The sequence below is a fragment of the Sesamum indicum genome, linkage group LG8 (assembly GCF_026168435.1).
Source record: "Sesamum indicum cultivar Baizhima isolate 11 linkage group LG8, ASM2616843v1, whole genome shotgun sequence".
Classification (NCBI taxonomy): Eukaryota; Viridiplantae; Streptophyta; class Magnoliopsida; order Lamiales; family Pedaliaceae; genus Sesamum; species Sesamum indicum.
The window spans coordinates 29,217,135-29,230,384 of NC_142664.1; the positions used below are offsets into that span (position 1 = coordinate 29,217,135).

Sequence of the window (13,250 nt, forward strand, 5' to 3'; positions counted from 1 at the left end):
AGATCAAATACCGATGGACGATTTCGGGAGATCGTACTGTTGTTAGTTGGATTTGGGCCTTCCATCTCTGGCCCAAAATTTTGTAAAGCTGGTGTTAGGATTTGGATTTGGGCCGTAGCCCAAAGTTTTGGGCTGAGTCCAATCCATGCTTAGTTGGGCTTGTGTAAGGAATTCTAGTTGATTCGGCTTTATATTTTTCAAAATATGTGTAAAAAATGAATTTTATTATTGTATTAAAATAAATAAATTAGCACTGTTCAAGAAAAAAAAAAGAAATCTATAAAATTATAGAGATAATACGAAGTCGAAGTGGATAATAATTTTTATTTAACGAAGTATCAACCGAATCACAAATCACATGAGCCTCTAAAATTTTCACATAGACTTGGAGTGTTTGAAGCCAGAAATAAAGAGAAGAATGCTTCAGTTACATTTATTATTTGCTGACACAGTTCTAAGATATAGTGATGTTATTTTAGTGTCTTTTTTCATATACTCTTAACTAAATTTAACATTTGAAAGAAATCCGCAAAAATCGAAAACGAAAAGGAGAACAATCTTGCGGATTTTCCAAACACGTCCCCGTTGAATGACAATTATAACCTCGATTGACTCAATCAGCCCTAATCTTCCGTCACAATCCCAATTGAGTTCTTCACTCTCTCACCGATCACTTCCCAGTAAAAACCCCAGGTCTGTACATTTCCAAAACCTATTCCGTTTAGTTGAAAATCAGCGTTGTTCTTTTGTTTATATAATGTTTTTTGTTTTTGATTGCTAACAGAATCATTGATTTTATTCTAATTCTACTGTGTATCATAGAAGTTGCTCCATTCTCCACCATGTTCTTAAATTTCCCAAGAAATGCTACTGTTAGTGTGCGTTATGTAGGGTCAGAGTTGTATTTACTGAAGGGCGTGCATACGGTTGCATATTTTATTGGTAATTTCCCTGTAGTTGTGGGCTCTTTCTTTGATTGTTTCTTTTCATTTTCATATTACTGCAACTCTGTTTCTTCTTCTTTGGTTGTGGTAATGTTTAACTGTTTGATGGGTTGACTGATTACTGGGCCTTTTGTTTTAATTATGGGAAGTATCCTTGTTTAACTTCCTCGTTTGCTTGAATTGACGCCGCAAACTATTTCTGGATGAAATTTGATGTGATGAGGTTAGATTGCATGATGACTATCAGTGTTGCTCTTATACGATGCATTTATTATTGTACTAATTTATTTCTGAGAATTCCTAGTTGCATTCAGAAATTTCAAAAATTTCGTATGAGGTTTAAGTAGCTGGTTAGTTTTGAAATTATCTCCATACAGTTGTTATTATTCTAATTTATTCGTGAGAATTCCTAGTTGCATTCAGAAGTTTCAAGAATTTCATATAAGGTTTAAGTAGCTGGTTAGTTTTGAAATTATCTGCATATAATTGTTACTACTATACTGTCACGTATCCGTATATGTTGATTTTGATTGTTGTGTGGAACATTAATGAAAACTGATATTATTTAGAGTTTCTGCAGTCAATCATTGTTGTTGGAGGGGTTCCCCGAGGAAATCATGGATTGAACAAGTTGATTGCTTGATGGTTGTGTTAAACAAGTCTAGAGCTTCAACTCGTACTCCATTGCATGGAGGATCACGACTTTGTTGTCGGCCAGGAGTTTCCAGATGTTAAGGCCTTCCGCAATGCAATTAAAGAAGCTGCAATTGCTCAACACTTTGAACTTCGTATCGTTAAAAGTGATCTCATTCGGTACATAGCTAAATGTGCTGCAGAAGGCTGTCCATGGCGCATACGTGCAGTAAAGCTTCCAAATGCTCCAACCTTCACTATAAGAAGCCTTGAAGGAACACATACTTGTGGGAAGAATGCACATGCTGGACATCATCAGGCCTCTGTAGATTGGATTGTGAACTTTATAGAGGAACGGCTGCGTGACAACATAAATTACAAGCCAAAAGATATATCACGCGATGTTTATGAACAATATGGGATAACTATACCGTACAAGCAGGCTTGGCGTGCCAAGGAGCGTGGACTTCAAGCTATATATGGCTCCTCTGAAGAAGGATATTACCTCCTTCCATCATACTGTGAGCAAATCAGAAAGCACAACCCGGGAAGTATTGCAGAGGTTTTTACTGCTGGTGCAGACAACCGGTTTCACCGTGTATTTGTATCGTTTTATGCTTCTATATGTGGGTTCCTCCAGGGTTGCCTCCCTATTGTCGGACTAGGTGCAATTCAGCTCAAAAGCAAATACCTTGGGACATTACTTTCAGCGACTTCCTTTGATGGTGATGGTGGATTGTTTCCTCTTGCAATCGCTGTTGTTGACATAGAAAATGATGAAAGTTGGATGTGGTTCTTGTCAGAATTACATAAGGCTCTTGAGATGAACACGGAGATTATACCACTCCTTACCTTCTTATCCAACGGGCAGAAAGGCATTGTAGATGCTGTGAAAAGAAAATTTCCAACTTCTTGTCATGCCATTTGTATGAAACACTTGACCGAGAGCATTGGTAGGGAGTTCAAGAATCCACGACTCGTCCAACTCCTTTGGAAAGCGGCATATGCCACTACTACTATTGGGTTCAAAGAAAAAATGTTAGAGCTTGAGGAAGTTTCTTCAGAAGCTGTGAAATGGCTACAACAATATCCACCTTCTCGTTGGGCATTGATATATTTTGAGGGATCTCGCTATGGTCATCTCTCCTCAAATACCGAGGAGTTCCATCAATGGGTACTTGAAGCTCGAGAGCTACCCATAATCCAGGTGATTGAGCAAATTCACCTTAAATTGATGGCAGAATTTGAGCAAAGGTGTGCCAAGTGTAGGTCATGGTTCTCCATTCTCACACCATCTGCTGAGAAGCACATTATTGAGGCAATGAATCATGCCTCCACTTACCAAGTCCTTCGATCAGATGAGGTAGAATTTGAGGTTCTTTCGGCAGAGCGATCAGATATTGTGAACATCAGAACCCATTCTTGTTCTTGCCGTGATTGGCAATTGTATGGATTACCATGTTCACATGCTGTTGCAGCCATCATCTCATCCAAAAAGGATGTATATGCCTTCACTGGAAAATACTTTACTGTGGCTAGCTATTGTGGAGCATATGCGGAAGAAATACATCGAATTCCTGGTAAAATTGAGTGGAAGAAAGATGGAGAGAATATCATGGATGATGAAATACAGGTCGTGAGGCCTCCCAAAGTTAGACGACCCCCTGGACGACCTGAGAAGAAGCGGATGTGTATAGAGGAACTTAACCGTGAGAAGCATACTGTCCACTGTAGTCGTTGCAATCAGACAGGACACTATAAGTCGACTTGCAAATCGGATGTCTGTAAGAGTATAGAACAAATGTAGATTGATTTTCAGCTTTGTGATTTAGATAGCCCAGAAAGAGTTATAAGGTTTTTTCCCAGTGTATCATTGCTTTTACTTTCCTTACCCCCTTTTTTGCACCTTGCGTATATCCCTTGTGTGTAGATGTTGTGTACAATAGGATTTGGATTGTATTAAAACTGTACCTAGAACAACAAAGAAGGCTCCCTGTTATATTCTCTTTTGTTTGCCAATCTTTTTTGGCCTTGAAGCATCTGCAACCAAGCTAATTTGGCTATTCACCTGCTTCAACATTTACTCTTCTATTGGATAATATTAAAACATTGCTTCAGGTAAATTGCCAACTATGATGAAATTGCATCAAAAGCATAATTTGACCATCTTTTACGCCCTTTTCACGAGGAGGAAACAACTAATTCCAAGATTCCATCTGCACACGCTATGAAGGTAGTTTTTGAGCTCATTACAGATATTTGGCTAGGATAGAACAGTTTAAGTTACCAAATTTTCACTTCCGATCATGGAGAGCAACACAGAGAGCCTGAAAATTCATCATAACAGTATAACAAGATCAAACATCTGGATCTCAATTAAGCATTATGACTGTTACATAGACCAATCCAGCAATTGAAATCTCAGTAATGATTCAATAATTGTGTAGCTCAGGGGATAGGTATTACTTGTACAACTGCTTGAATCTTCTACAGGCTTCCAAAACATTTTCCCTGTGTCCAAAGGCACTGACCCTGATGAAACCTTCACCACCAGGTCCAAAACCGCTTCCAGGAGTTGTAACAACATGGGTCTTCTCAAGAATCTCACTGAACACATCCCACGAGCTTTGGCCAGGAAAGTGGACCCAAACATATGGTGCATTTTTACCTCCATACACCTTAAAACCAAGTGAATTAAATGTGTCTACTATAATAGCTGTGTTCTCCTTGTAGAAACCAACAACCTCATGCATGGCCTGCACATAGTAGATACCACTTGATCAGTCAAAGGATCATTTTATAGGGTAAGCTGTCTTTTCTTCTCCTCCTAGATTCCTCCTGTTTCTCCTTCCTACTGTTTCTTTCTTTTTCGTGTGCTGGTTATTGGGGCTTCCTTCTTGCATAAGTTAATAGATTATTTCCTCATTCTCCTAAAGACTGGCAAATGGAGAAAAGATGAGAAAGAAAGCTGGAGAAAAGACTAACCTTAATGCCTTCATCTGAAACGCAAGCAAGACCACCAGCTTGAGCAATGTTAGATGCACCATTGAAGCAAGTACAAACTATGCGGTTGAAGTCCTTGGCCACTGGAAATCCATCAGAATAAACAAGCTCCTTAGGAATTGCAGTCCAGCCAAGACGAACTCCTGTGAACCCAGCATATTTGGAGAAGGAAGAAACTTCAAGTGCAACCTGCAAGCCAGTATATCGAACAAATTGATGCATGCTTCTGCAGGACTTCAATCCATCTAGGTGAAGCAACTTATTATAGAAAATGAACTATGCATGTCAGCAGAATGAGATGCTAAAGCAGAAAACATACGTTTATTTGGCATCACAAGCAAGATGACTGATCAATGAGAGCAACTAATAGAACATTGCCACCAGACTGTGTTGAAGAACTCCAATTCAATCATAGCAGTCATAGTTTTCTCTAAAAATAGATGAAAGAAAGTAAAAGCTTCCTCATTGGGCTTTTCTAGGGTGGAAGTATCCTGAAGAAGTGATTAAGGATTTTCCTATTGCATTGGAACATTAAAAAAATGTGTTAGGCACGTGGGAGTATCCTTTTGCTTTTTATGTGTTACGAACTGCCAAATATTGCAAAATCTTAACAACTACAAAATAAAGCTTCCATATACTTTACCCAAGAACTGGAAAAAAATGAATACAAATAGTTCATAGCAGGTGAGCTCCATAACTACAATCAATCCAAAATCAGGAAGAAGAAAAGCAGGAATGCAGAAGAACAATAGATAAATACAAGACAAAATAGACAGAACAAGTGTAACTCAGCCTTACTGCCAGATAAGAACAATAAATATAAGAAATATAGAAGAACTCCAGGCTAGAGCAGAAACAAGATTAGAGAAATTAGTTGCTAAATCGACCTCTTTGGCTCCAGGAATCTCAAAAATGGATCTCGGACTATCATCTGACACATACATAGCATAGGCAGAGTCATAGACTATGATTGACCCATTTTCTTTAGCGAACTGTACAAGCTTGGTGAGTTGCTCTCTTGATGCAGCATAACCAGTTGGGTTATTGGGAGAACAGAAAAATATGATGTCTGTCCGACGAACAGTCGATAGATCGGGAAAGAAACCATTTTCTGGCGTGCACCTCATATATTCAATATTTCCATACTTCTCTACTTCTTTCTGAAACTGTCCAGTCTGACCCAGAATAACACTTGAATCCACGTAAGCCTACAGGAATCAGAACAAATTCTTTATAATTCAAATACACAAGATAATAAAGCCTCTCATCAATGCACAAGATTCTTCATTCCCTCCCCTGAATAAGTAATGCAAGCTGGTAATTGCAAACTAGAAGAAAAACTTCAAAATCTCATCCTCCAATTGTTACACTACAATGTACAAGCAGACAGAAAAGATTTTATAGAACAGGTAACAGATTCTCACAGTGCTAAACATTTCAACAATTAATTAGCACCAGTGCAATTGCCAAAAAACGAGCAGGGAAATAGGAGAATTTGGTATTTCAAGCTTTTCATCCATAAATATGTAGTGTACAGACGCCAAGTTGTAACCTAAATTAACCAAGATCAAATTACAAACCTAAGCATTCATTCACTCAAACCTTGAGAAATTAGCAAAGTGACTCCAGCAGTCTAAATGCATAATATTTACCGGGTATGATGGGTCTTGAACAGCCATTGTCACGTTAGATCCAAAAAGAACCTACCAAGAGTTATCATTAGACACAGCAGTAAGCAAAAACATTATACAATTATAAACCAAATCTTGAAGACTGCATAAATATACCAACAAGACAATCAAGAAAAAGAACCTGAAGGCGAGATATGTCACTTTTTGCACCATCTGACACAAATATATCATCTTCCTCTATTCCAAGGTCTGCATAATAGGTTGAAGCAATGGCAGCTCTCAATTGCTGCAAAATAAGAAGAGAGTGCCCTTGTTAGTACATACATAGAAACATAGAAGTCCAATAATATCCTACTCAACCAGACCTCTAGTGACGTGCAACAAAAATAAGAGAAGATAATATTAATGAGGAAAAGGAAAAAGAATAATCATCACTGACTTTTTCACCTTGTTCAGCTCCATAACCACTGTAACCATCAACTGTTGACAGCGCATATGATCTCTGACACCAATATTGAAAATCAAAGTTGTATTACTTAGGGAAAAAGCATTAATCAATGATAACAAATCGATAAGAAGACAATCTTATCAAGAGCATATCTTCCCAGTCTAGTCTACCAAGGATTCTTCCACCCTTATCTATTTGGGAGTTTCTAGTTAAATAGGCTGCTTTTCACCACAATTTAGACACACGCAAAAATTACATACAGAAAAAGCTACCAGAATTTGCCATTAGTGCAGCAGAAAATAATAACTTATTTAGGCAATAAAGTCCCAAACTGAGTTAGTTTCTCCCGACCATCCTAGGAGGCAGGACCATGGTGTTATTTGAGGAACTCTTCAGAATTTACTCCTATAAAATTTTGCAACTATCATGCACAACTGGTAGATTCACAAAAAATATTACCATTGACATGGCTGAAGTAATAACTTCTGGAATGGGCTCAGTTGTGTCACCAATTCCAAGGCTAATCACTTGGGCATCAGGATATTTCAACATGTGTGCATTTCTTCGTCTGGCAATCTATCAAGAACAAAAGGAGGTTACAAGAATCTGACTTCACCATCTAAAAGCAAAATTTGAAGCAAGAAATTTCACAAGAATATAAATCCAAAACAAAGGTAAGAGCTTCACTTCTCATCATCTTATCACCAAATAAAATACAAGGGGAAACTAAAAGGTCTGGGATGACAGGAACCAAGTGGCTAGAGTAATGCACTCTGTCGAATACATGGTGATACACATGCCCAAAACTTGCAATAGCTACAGTACTTGGGGAGATAATATATCATTCAGATGCGAAAATATTCAACAGAGACTACCAATAACGGATTTTTCCTGCTTAGTTTAATACTTTTACAAACTCTATAGGATTCCAGAAACAACTTAACTAAATCAAGAACAATCCACATATAATATTACAGAATTTGGAATCAGGAAACAATAGAAACAAAGCGCGGAAACACATCAATAAAGTAGCACTGTTACTGTCGAAACAAATTTGTAATTAACTACAAATACACATTACACTACACCAGAGTGTTAGCTAACGAATGTAGAAAAAAGAAACTTTGAAGTCCCAAAAGAGACCTCGGGAAAAAGGTAACCAGCTTGAAGTTTCGCCAGGTTTTCATTGCGCGACACTTTCGTCTTGTAAGCTTCATCAGAAGTAGAATCAAGTAGTCAGCATTATTCCTTGAAAAACAATTTCAATGTAAAATAGCATTAAAAAAGAAAAATCATGCAGAAGAATGTGAATCCTTGTGATTAAATTCAGCACATATCAGGAAAAGAATGTATATTAATTTAACACCAGCGTGCAAGAAGAATCGCAGAAATGACCCCAAAATCGAAACCACATTACATAGAATAACACTGAACACACTGCAGTAACAAAAAAAAAAGGGAAAAGAACAAAAACCCATTCAAAAGCGAAGCAAAAATCAATCACCAGTCTTCTCAACTGAAGGCGAAGAGACACATTTCACAACCCCACTGATTCTTCCTGGAAGCGAAACATTGGAACTCCTGCAATAACGCAAAGTTCCAATAAAATTCACATGCAACCAAATACAGACAAAGACCAAGCTGATACCAAACCAGAAAAAAGACGGAACTTGATGTTCTTGAGATTGTTATAGCCGAGGAAAGTGGAAGCAGATGAAGAGATAGCAGTGGAAAGATTCTGATGAATCGCAGACATTTTCGATAAAGCAGCTCAGAAAGAGAGTCCGTCCGTGCGGGGAGTGCCGAGCGCAGTGTGTTAACTTATGACACAGGGAGCCGCCGTTTCCGTGTGCTTATATTTGGAAATATTTTAATTCCAAACCCTAGACTATCTTCGCTCTTCACTAGTGAATATAATAATATCATAATCATATAATTAATAATTGTGACAATTTTTAATTTGGACCAAAATTTGATTAAATCAAAATTAATTTTTTTAAATTTAGTAAATTATAAAAAAAATATCATTTAAAAAATTATTAAAACTCTTAATTTTAAAATTATATAACAATTAGTTCAAATTATTAATTTTTATTAAATTTTTTATATATTTTCTATGATATATTAATTAAAGTCTCTTTATGAACTATAAATTATTTTTAAAAAAAAATTGAGATTTTTTTAAGGACTAAGAGTATTTTTCTTTTTTTGTTTCAAATTTTTGTTCCCCTCGTCTAATTTTTTTAATAACAAATATAAAATTAATAATTTCATATTTTTAACTAAAAAATTATAATTTTATTAAACTTTATTAAATATCTATAGATAATAAAAAATATTTATATTATATTAAATATAGAGGAACTCATTATCATTTATTTAAAAAAAATTATACTGTCATGAAATGAGAATCCTCTCATCACGAGCTGGCCCAAACTAGTTAATCATTGGCAGGCCTATTCTAGATTGGGCCTTGAACTTGTTCGGCCGATTTTGAACTAAGCCCAACTGTAAGAGCGCACTGGCTTACTTCTACGCTCTGGAATTATTCGATTGAGGAGAAATCGCCTGAAAATTAGAGAATATTAGGGTTGTTCAAGAACCCAACTCCTTTGTTCGATTCTGTTGATTGGTGGCTATATAGCAAATCAAATTGTTTTTCCGGAATTTCGTCACGGATAAAGACAAGAATTCAGCTTAACGGATTTCTATTGTATCATCCGGGTAAGGTTTCCTTTTCTCGATTCAAAAACCCTAATTTTGGTTTTGATTGTATTCAATTTCATTTCGTCTATTTATTCTTTTCGCGGCTGATGACGTCTATTCTACTAATGGTGTTGCCGTTGTGTTTAGATGAATTTAACTTCAGAAATTTGATCACCATCGCTTCCGACGTCTTAAGTTTTAATTTTTTTATATTTCGAAATAAGTCCTATTGCGGTCCTGGAAAAGTCTTGTATGAGTTCATTATTCTATATAGAGTGTGTAATTTTTATGTTGATGTATGATTAATTTTCTATTTAAGTTTTGGTCTGCAAATCCAGACAAGTAACTTGCATTCATAACAGAAACAATTGGGGGTTATGAAGCCATGGCTTGCTGTTCGACTATTTAATTTTCAAAATAAGAATAGATGCAGGGCAAATTTGTGAAAGTTATATTTAAATAAGTTTGTTATTCCCACTGTGATACCGGTATGTGAATGATTTTGAATAACTTCACATCTTTGGTTCAAAACATGTATTGAAATTGCTTCTAATATGCAGGATATTCAATTATTTTTCTTGCTGAACCTCTGGAATTGAGGTTTTGATATGGATTTAGAAACGGAAAACAGAATAGCTGCCATTCTTTTGAAGGAGGCAGCAGAATTGCGTCGCCAAGCGCAGAGTGAAGGTGCACTTGCTTATCTTCGCGAACCCACAGTTAGAAGTAGGCCAAATTCTCGATTCCTGACAGCAACAGTTCGTGGAGTACAACAAGGTTAGTTTTGATTGCTGTTAAAGAAAACAGATTCCTGTGTTGGAAATCGTGGTTATAGCCTGAATGTATGGGGAATGCTCTTAAAGGGAGATCCTGGTTGGATTAGTATCACTGTGGTTTCAGAAAATTTATAGGGTTTTGCCTGCCCAAGATTCTCATATATGAAGATCTTGGGTGGATTAGATTTACCTTGATTTCAGAATATATAGGATCTTTTTCCAAATTCATGCAAATTTTCCACATTCAGTTATGACTTAATTATACATGTAAAGGTGACACCAAGGGATCCAGTAAAACTGATGATAATTGATTGTCTTTTACACTTGCCTGCTGCGCTCTAGTTCTAGCTTTGAAGTTGTGGTGGAAGCTAGGTCCAGTATTCCTATCTGATTTGCTTCTTATGCTTTAATTATGAATTTCTCAGCCATTGTTTAGCTCCAGTATCCAAAATCTGGTGATATTTTGGCCTTATATTTAACAAAAACTCGTTTCAGTTGAGCGCTGATTGGGCAAGAATTTGGAGTGAATATAATGGAAACATGAAATTGGTGTTCATCAACCATGCATTAAAAGAAGCTAAAGTTACTTGGTCTCAGTCAAATCTATTTGGGCTGGGACCAGTGAAACAAGATCATCCTTACTGTTCGAGCTCTTAATATTATAGGTCTTTCTGTCTCAATATTCCCTGTTGATACTTGGTACGCAGCTAACCGTGTGGTTGAAGTAAATGAGATGTGGCGACTAAGGCAGAAACAGCTAGAACTTGAAAGCAGGCTTAGAGCAAGAAATGGGACCAGTGATGGGAGAGGTTACAAGGATGTTTGTGAATCTCGCAGGAGTAGAAGCAGAGGCGGCAATGAAATGGAAACAAGTGAAGGTGCTTCTCTCTCATCAAAGAAACGATTGATTCAGGATCTGAAGCCAATGGAGGATGAAGGTTTAAGGGATGATGAGGTCGACGAATTTTTACATTCAAGGTCTATCTCTAGTTTATGTGGTTTTAGTACTGGCAATTTCCTTTTAGATTTAATTATATCTAATGACTAATTAAATTGTCCTTTTAATGGCAGGTCCAAGCGAGGAAGAGGTGCCGTCGGATCACGAATGGATGAAACTGGTCCATACCTTCCTTCTTGTCCAGATACTAGTAGAGATATTGCAGAAAGCCCTGATGAGGAGCCGAAGAAAGCTAGGGTTTTACTTGGCCCAAAGAAACCTTATTCATTGAAGTCTAGTGAATCGTCAGATGATGAATCGGATAACGAAAAGAAAAGGAAATCAAAGGCATGCTCAAGCAAGAGGCATTCCAGGAAACACAAATCAAAAGAAAAGTCGAGAGATAAGAAGAAAAAGAGGAAGGAGAAAAGAAGTAAATATGACAAATGACTTTCGGATGGCTTTGGCCAGCTTATCTTCATGCGTGTTGTTGCCTAGTCGGTCAGCCCAGCTTATTTTCATGTGTTCATTTGGTTGGCAATTCTTGTTTGTACACTAGAACAAAATTGTAGGAGCTTCTTTCTGCTCTGTTCACTATTGAAATGGAATGAAAGTGTTGCCTTGATCTTATTTCATAAATTTGTCTAGATGGCCAAAAGATGTATTGGAAATACTCCTGTTGACCTCACTGTAACTTGTGCGCCCCCCTGCAAGGTTGAGGGACACTAATTTGCATGCTTAAATAATTTGTGATTTTGAGTACGCATTTCACAGCACAAAGCACCTCTTTTATATTAATTTTGGCTGATTTTAACCAATCCATACCAATTTTGACTAAAGGCAAATCTTAAGGAAGAATTGGACCAGGGACCTGGCCAGTTCCCAGTTTCGAAAACGTTGCACGATACTGGGGTGTTGAGGATATTTAACCCTTGCGAATATGAGCATAGCATGGAAACACAGTCGAAAACAATTTCAACTATGCAACCTCATGAAACGTGTTGGCTTTCTTTGCAGAAAGCATAGAAGAAATTTAAACTACCCGTTTCTTCAAAATCAGAAATACAGCCACTTCGCACAATATCAATAACCAACTTATTTACCCTAACAAACACACTTCAACTTCTACAGCCACTGGCCACCACTGTGGCAAAAAATGCCTCCAAATGTTATTAGGCCCTCTCACCCCTAATCCTCCTCGCCAACTGAATATCCTTTGGCATAATTGTCACCCTCTTGGCATGAATAGCACACAGATTGGTATCCTCAAAGAGTCCGACAAGGTATGCCTCCGCCGCCTCCTGAAGCGCAGCCACGGCGGAGCTCTGGAACCTCAGATCCGTTTTGAAGTCCTGCGCAATCTCACGAACAAGTCTCTGAAACGGTAGCTTACGGATCAACAGCTCCGTGGACTTCTGGTACTTGCGGATCTCGCGGAGGGCAACAGTGCCTGGGCGGAAGCGGTGAGGCTTCTTCACTCCGCCGGTGGCTGGGGCGGACTTCCTGGCGGCCTTGGTCGCCAGCTGCTTGCGGGGCGCCTTGCCGCCGGTGGATTTGCGGGCGGTTTGCTTTGTGCGTGCCATTTGTAGGGTTTTGTCGTACTTGGTGACAGAAATGAATTGATCGATAAAGACTTGGAAATTGATTTTGGGATGAGGGGGGATTGATTCTCAGGGGAGTTTTATAGGGGAGTTTGGAAAATGTGGCGGGATGGACAAATAAATCGAAGCCGTAGGTTTGATTTTTCATCAAGGGTTGCGGTTTACTGAATAGCGGTTGCGGAGGATTCTTGACATGGCAGAGAGGTCCACTTAGTTTCAGAACAGTTTAGAGATAGATTTCAAGCCGTAGGATGAGATCTCATCTACGGTTTTGGCTTTTAACTTGAGCGAGGTAGGGATTAATGACGTGGGCTACGCTGTGCCACTTCCCGAAACCTGAATAATGTGGCCACTGAACAAAGTGCATTTTTAAATAAAGTTAGTTACGGTCTAATGCATGGCTAATGCTGTCGCCCTATTTATCTCTATAAATTGATTGTGTCAATGTCAATTTGTATTGGGTATAAAACTAATTTGTTTTTTCGAGGGAATTGGGAATAAAACCAAGAAGTGGGAAATTACAAATTTATCCAACTCGAATTCAACCCAAATTTTCCCGACGCATAAACAA

At 37.9% G+C, this 13,250-nt stretch overlaps 4 protein-coding genes across 8 annotated transcripts; 2 read left to right on the plus strand and 2 right to left on the minus strand.

The window, feature by feature from the left end:
- Positions 1–446: 446 nt before the first annotated feature.
- On the plus strand, positions 447–3,581 carry LOC105169334 (uncharacterized). Of its 3 annotated transcripts, none has more exons than XM_011089716.3 (2): positions 447–693; positions 1,514–3,581. In XM_011089716.3, the coding sequence occupies exon 2, from the start codon at positions 1,633–1,635 to the stop codon at positions 3,382–3,384; it is 1,752 nt and encodes a 583-aa protein (XP_011088018.1). In that variant the 5' UTR covers positions 447–693; positions 1,514–1,632; the 3' UTR covers positions 3,385–3,581. The 3 variants fall into 3 exon arrangements, with proteins under 3 accessions (XP_011088018.1, XP_011088017.1, XP_088739711.1); XM_011089715.3 differs by having other exon boundaries at positions 448–693; positions 1,525–3,581; XM_088883585.1 differs by lacking the exon at positions 447–693 and adding an exon at positions 711–942 and having other exon boundaries at positions 1,525–3,581.
- A 345-nt stretch (positions 3,582–3,926) lies between these two features.
- AGD2 (Pyridoxal phosphate (PLP)-dependent transferases superfamily protein) lies at positions 3,927–8,508 on the minus strand. Of its 2 annotated transcripts, XM_011089717.3 has the most exons (10): positions 8,330–8,508; positions 8,164–8,240; positions 7,803–7,870; positions 7,119–7,235; positions 6,651–6,713; positions 6,393–6,497; positions 6,233–6,283; positions 5,468–5,788; positions 4,563–4,769; positions 3,927–4,333 (listed from the first exon to the last, which is right to left on the minus strand). In XM_011089717.3, the coding sequence occupies exons 1-10, from the start codon at positions 8,413–8,415 to the stop codon at positions 4,040–4,042; spliced, it is 1,389 nt and encodes a 462-aa protein (XP_011088019.1). In that variant the 5' UTR covers positions 8,416–8,508; the 3' UTR covers positions 3,927–4,039. The 2 variants fall into 2 exon arrangements, with proteins under 2 accessions (XP_011088019.1, XP_088739712.1); XM_088883586.1 differs by lacking the exons at positions 7,803–7,870; positions 8,330–8,508 and having other exon boundaries at positions 8,164–8,239.
- Positions 8,509–9,196: 688 nt separating this feature from the next.
- Positions 9,197–11,717, plus strand: LOC105169337 (G patch domain protein). Of its 2 annotated transcripts, none has more exons than XM_011089718.3 (4): positions 9,197–9,383; positions 9,926–10,142; positions 10,807–11,119; positions 11,213–11,717. In XM_011089718.3, the coding sequence occupies exons 2-4, from the start codon at positions 9,974–9,976 to the stop codon at positions 11,526–11,528; spliced, it is 798 nt and encodes a 265-aa protein (XP_011088020.2). In that variant the 5' UTR covers positions 9,197–9,383; positions 9,926–9,973; the 3' UTR covers positions 11,529–11,717. The 2 variants fall into 2 exon arrangements, with proteins under 2 accessions (XP_011088020.2, XP_011088021.2); XM_011089719.3 differs by having other exon boundaries at positions 9,199–9,383; positions 10,849–11,119.
- Positions 11,718–12,101: 384 nt separating this feature from the next.
- On the minus strand, positions 12,102–12,748 carry LOC105169338 (histone H3.2). Its single transcript, XM_011089721.3, has one exon. The coding sequence runs from the start codon at positions 12,659–12,661 to the stop codon at positions 12,251–12,253; it is 411 nt and encodes a 136-aa protein (XP_011088023.2). The 5' UTR covers positions 12,662–12,748; the 3' UTR covers positions 12,102–12,250.
- Between the last annotated feature and the right edge of the window lie 502 nt (positions 12,749–13,250).

Excerpts from the sequence above, each read along its gene's own strand:
- LOC105169334 (XM_011089716.3), top strand. The coding sequence starts at position 1,633 with ATGGAGGATCACGACTTTGTTGTCGGCCAGGAGTTTCCAGATGTTAAG.
- AGD2 (XM_011089717.3), bottom strand. The coding sequence starts at position 8,415 with ATGTCTGCGATTCATCAGAATCTTTCCACTGCTATCTCTTCATCTGCT. Across the intron at positions 6,714-7,118 it reads TTACTTCAGCCATGTCAATG|AGATCATATGCGCTGTCAAC; the intron begins GTAATATTTTTT and ends TATTGGTGTCAG. Across the intron at positions 6,498-6,650 it reads GAGCTGAACAAGGTGAAAAA|CAATTGAGAGCTGCCATTGC; the intron begins GTCAGTGATGAT and ends CTTATTTTGCAG.
- LOC105169337 (XM_011089718.3), top strand. The coding sequence starts at position 9,974 with ATGGATTTAGAAACGGAAAACAGAATAGCTGCCATTCTTTTGAAGGAG. Across the intron at positions 10,143-10,806 it reads AGTTCGTGGAGTACAACAAG|GTCTTTCTGTCTCAATATTC; the intron begins GTTAGTTTTGAT and ends TTAATATTATAG. Across the intron at positions 11,120-11,212 it reads GACGAATTTTTACATTCAAG|GTCCAAGCGAGGAAGAGGTG; the intron begins GTCTATCTCTAG and ends TTTTAATGGCAG.
- LOC105169338 (XM_011089721.3), bottom strand. The coding sequence starts at position 12,661 with ATGGCACGCACAAAGCAAACCGCCCGCAAATCCACCGGCGGCAAGGCG.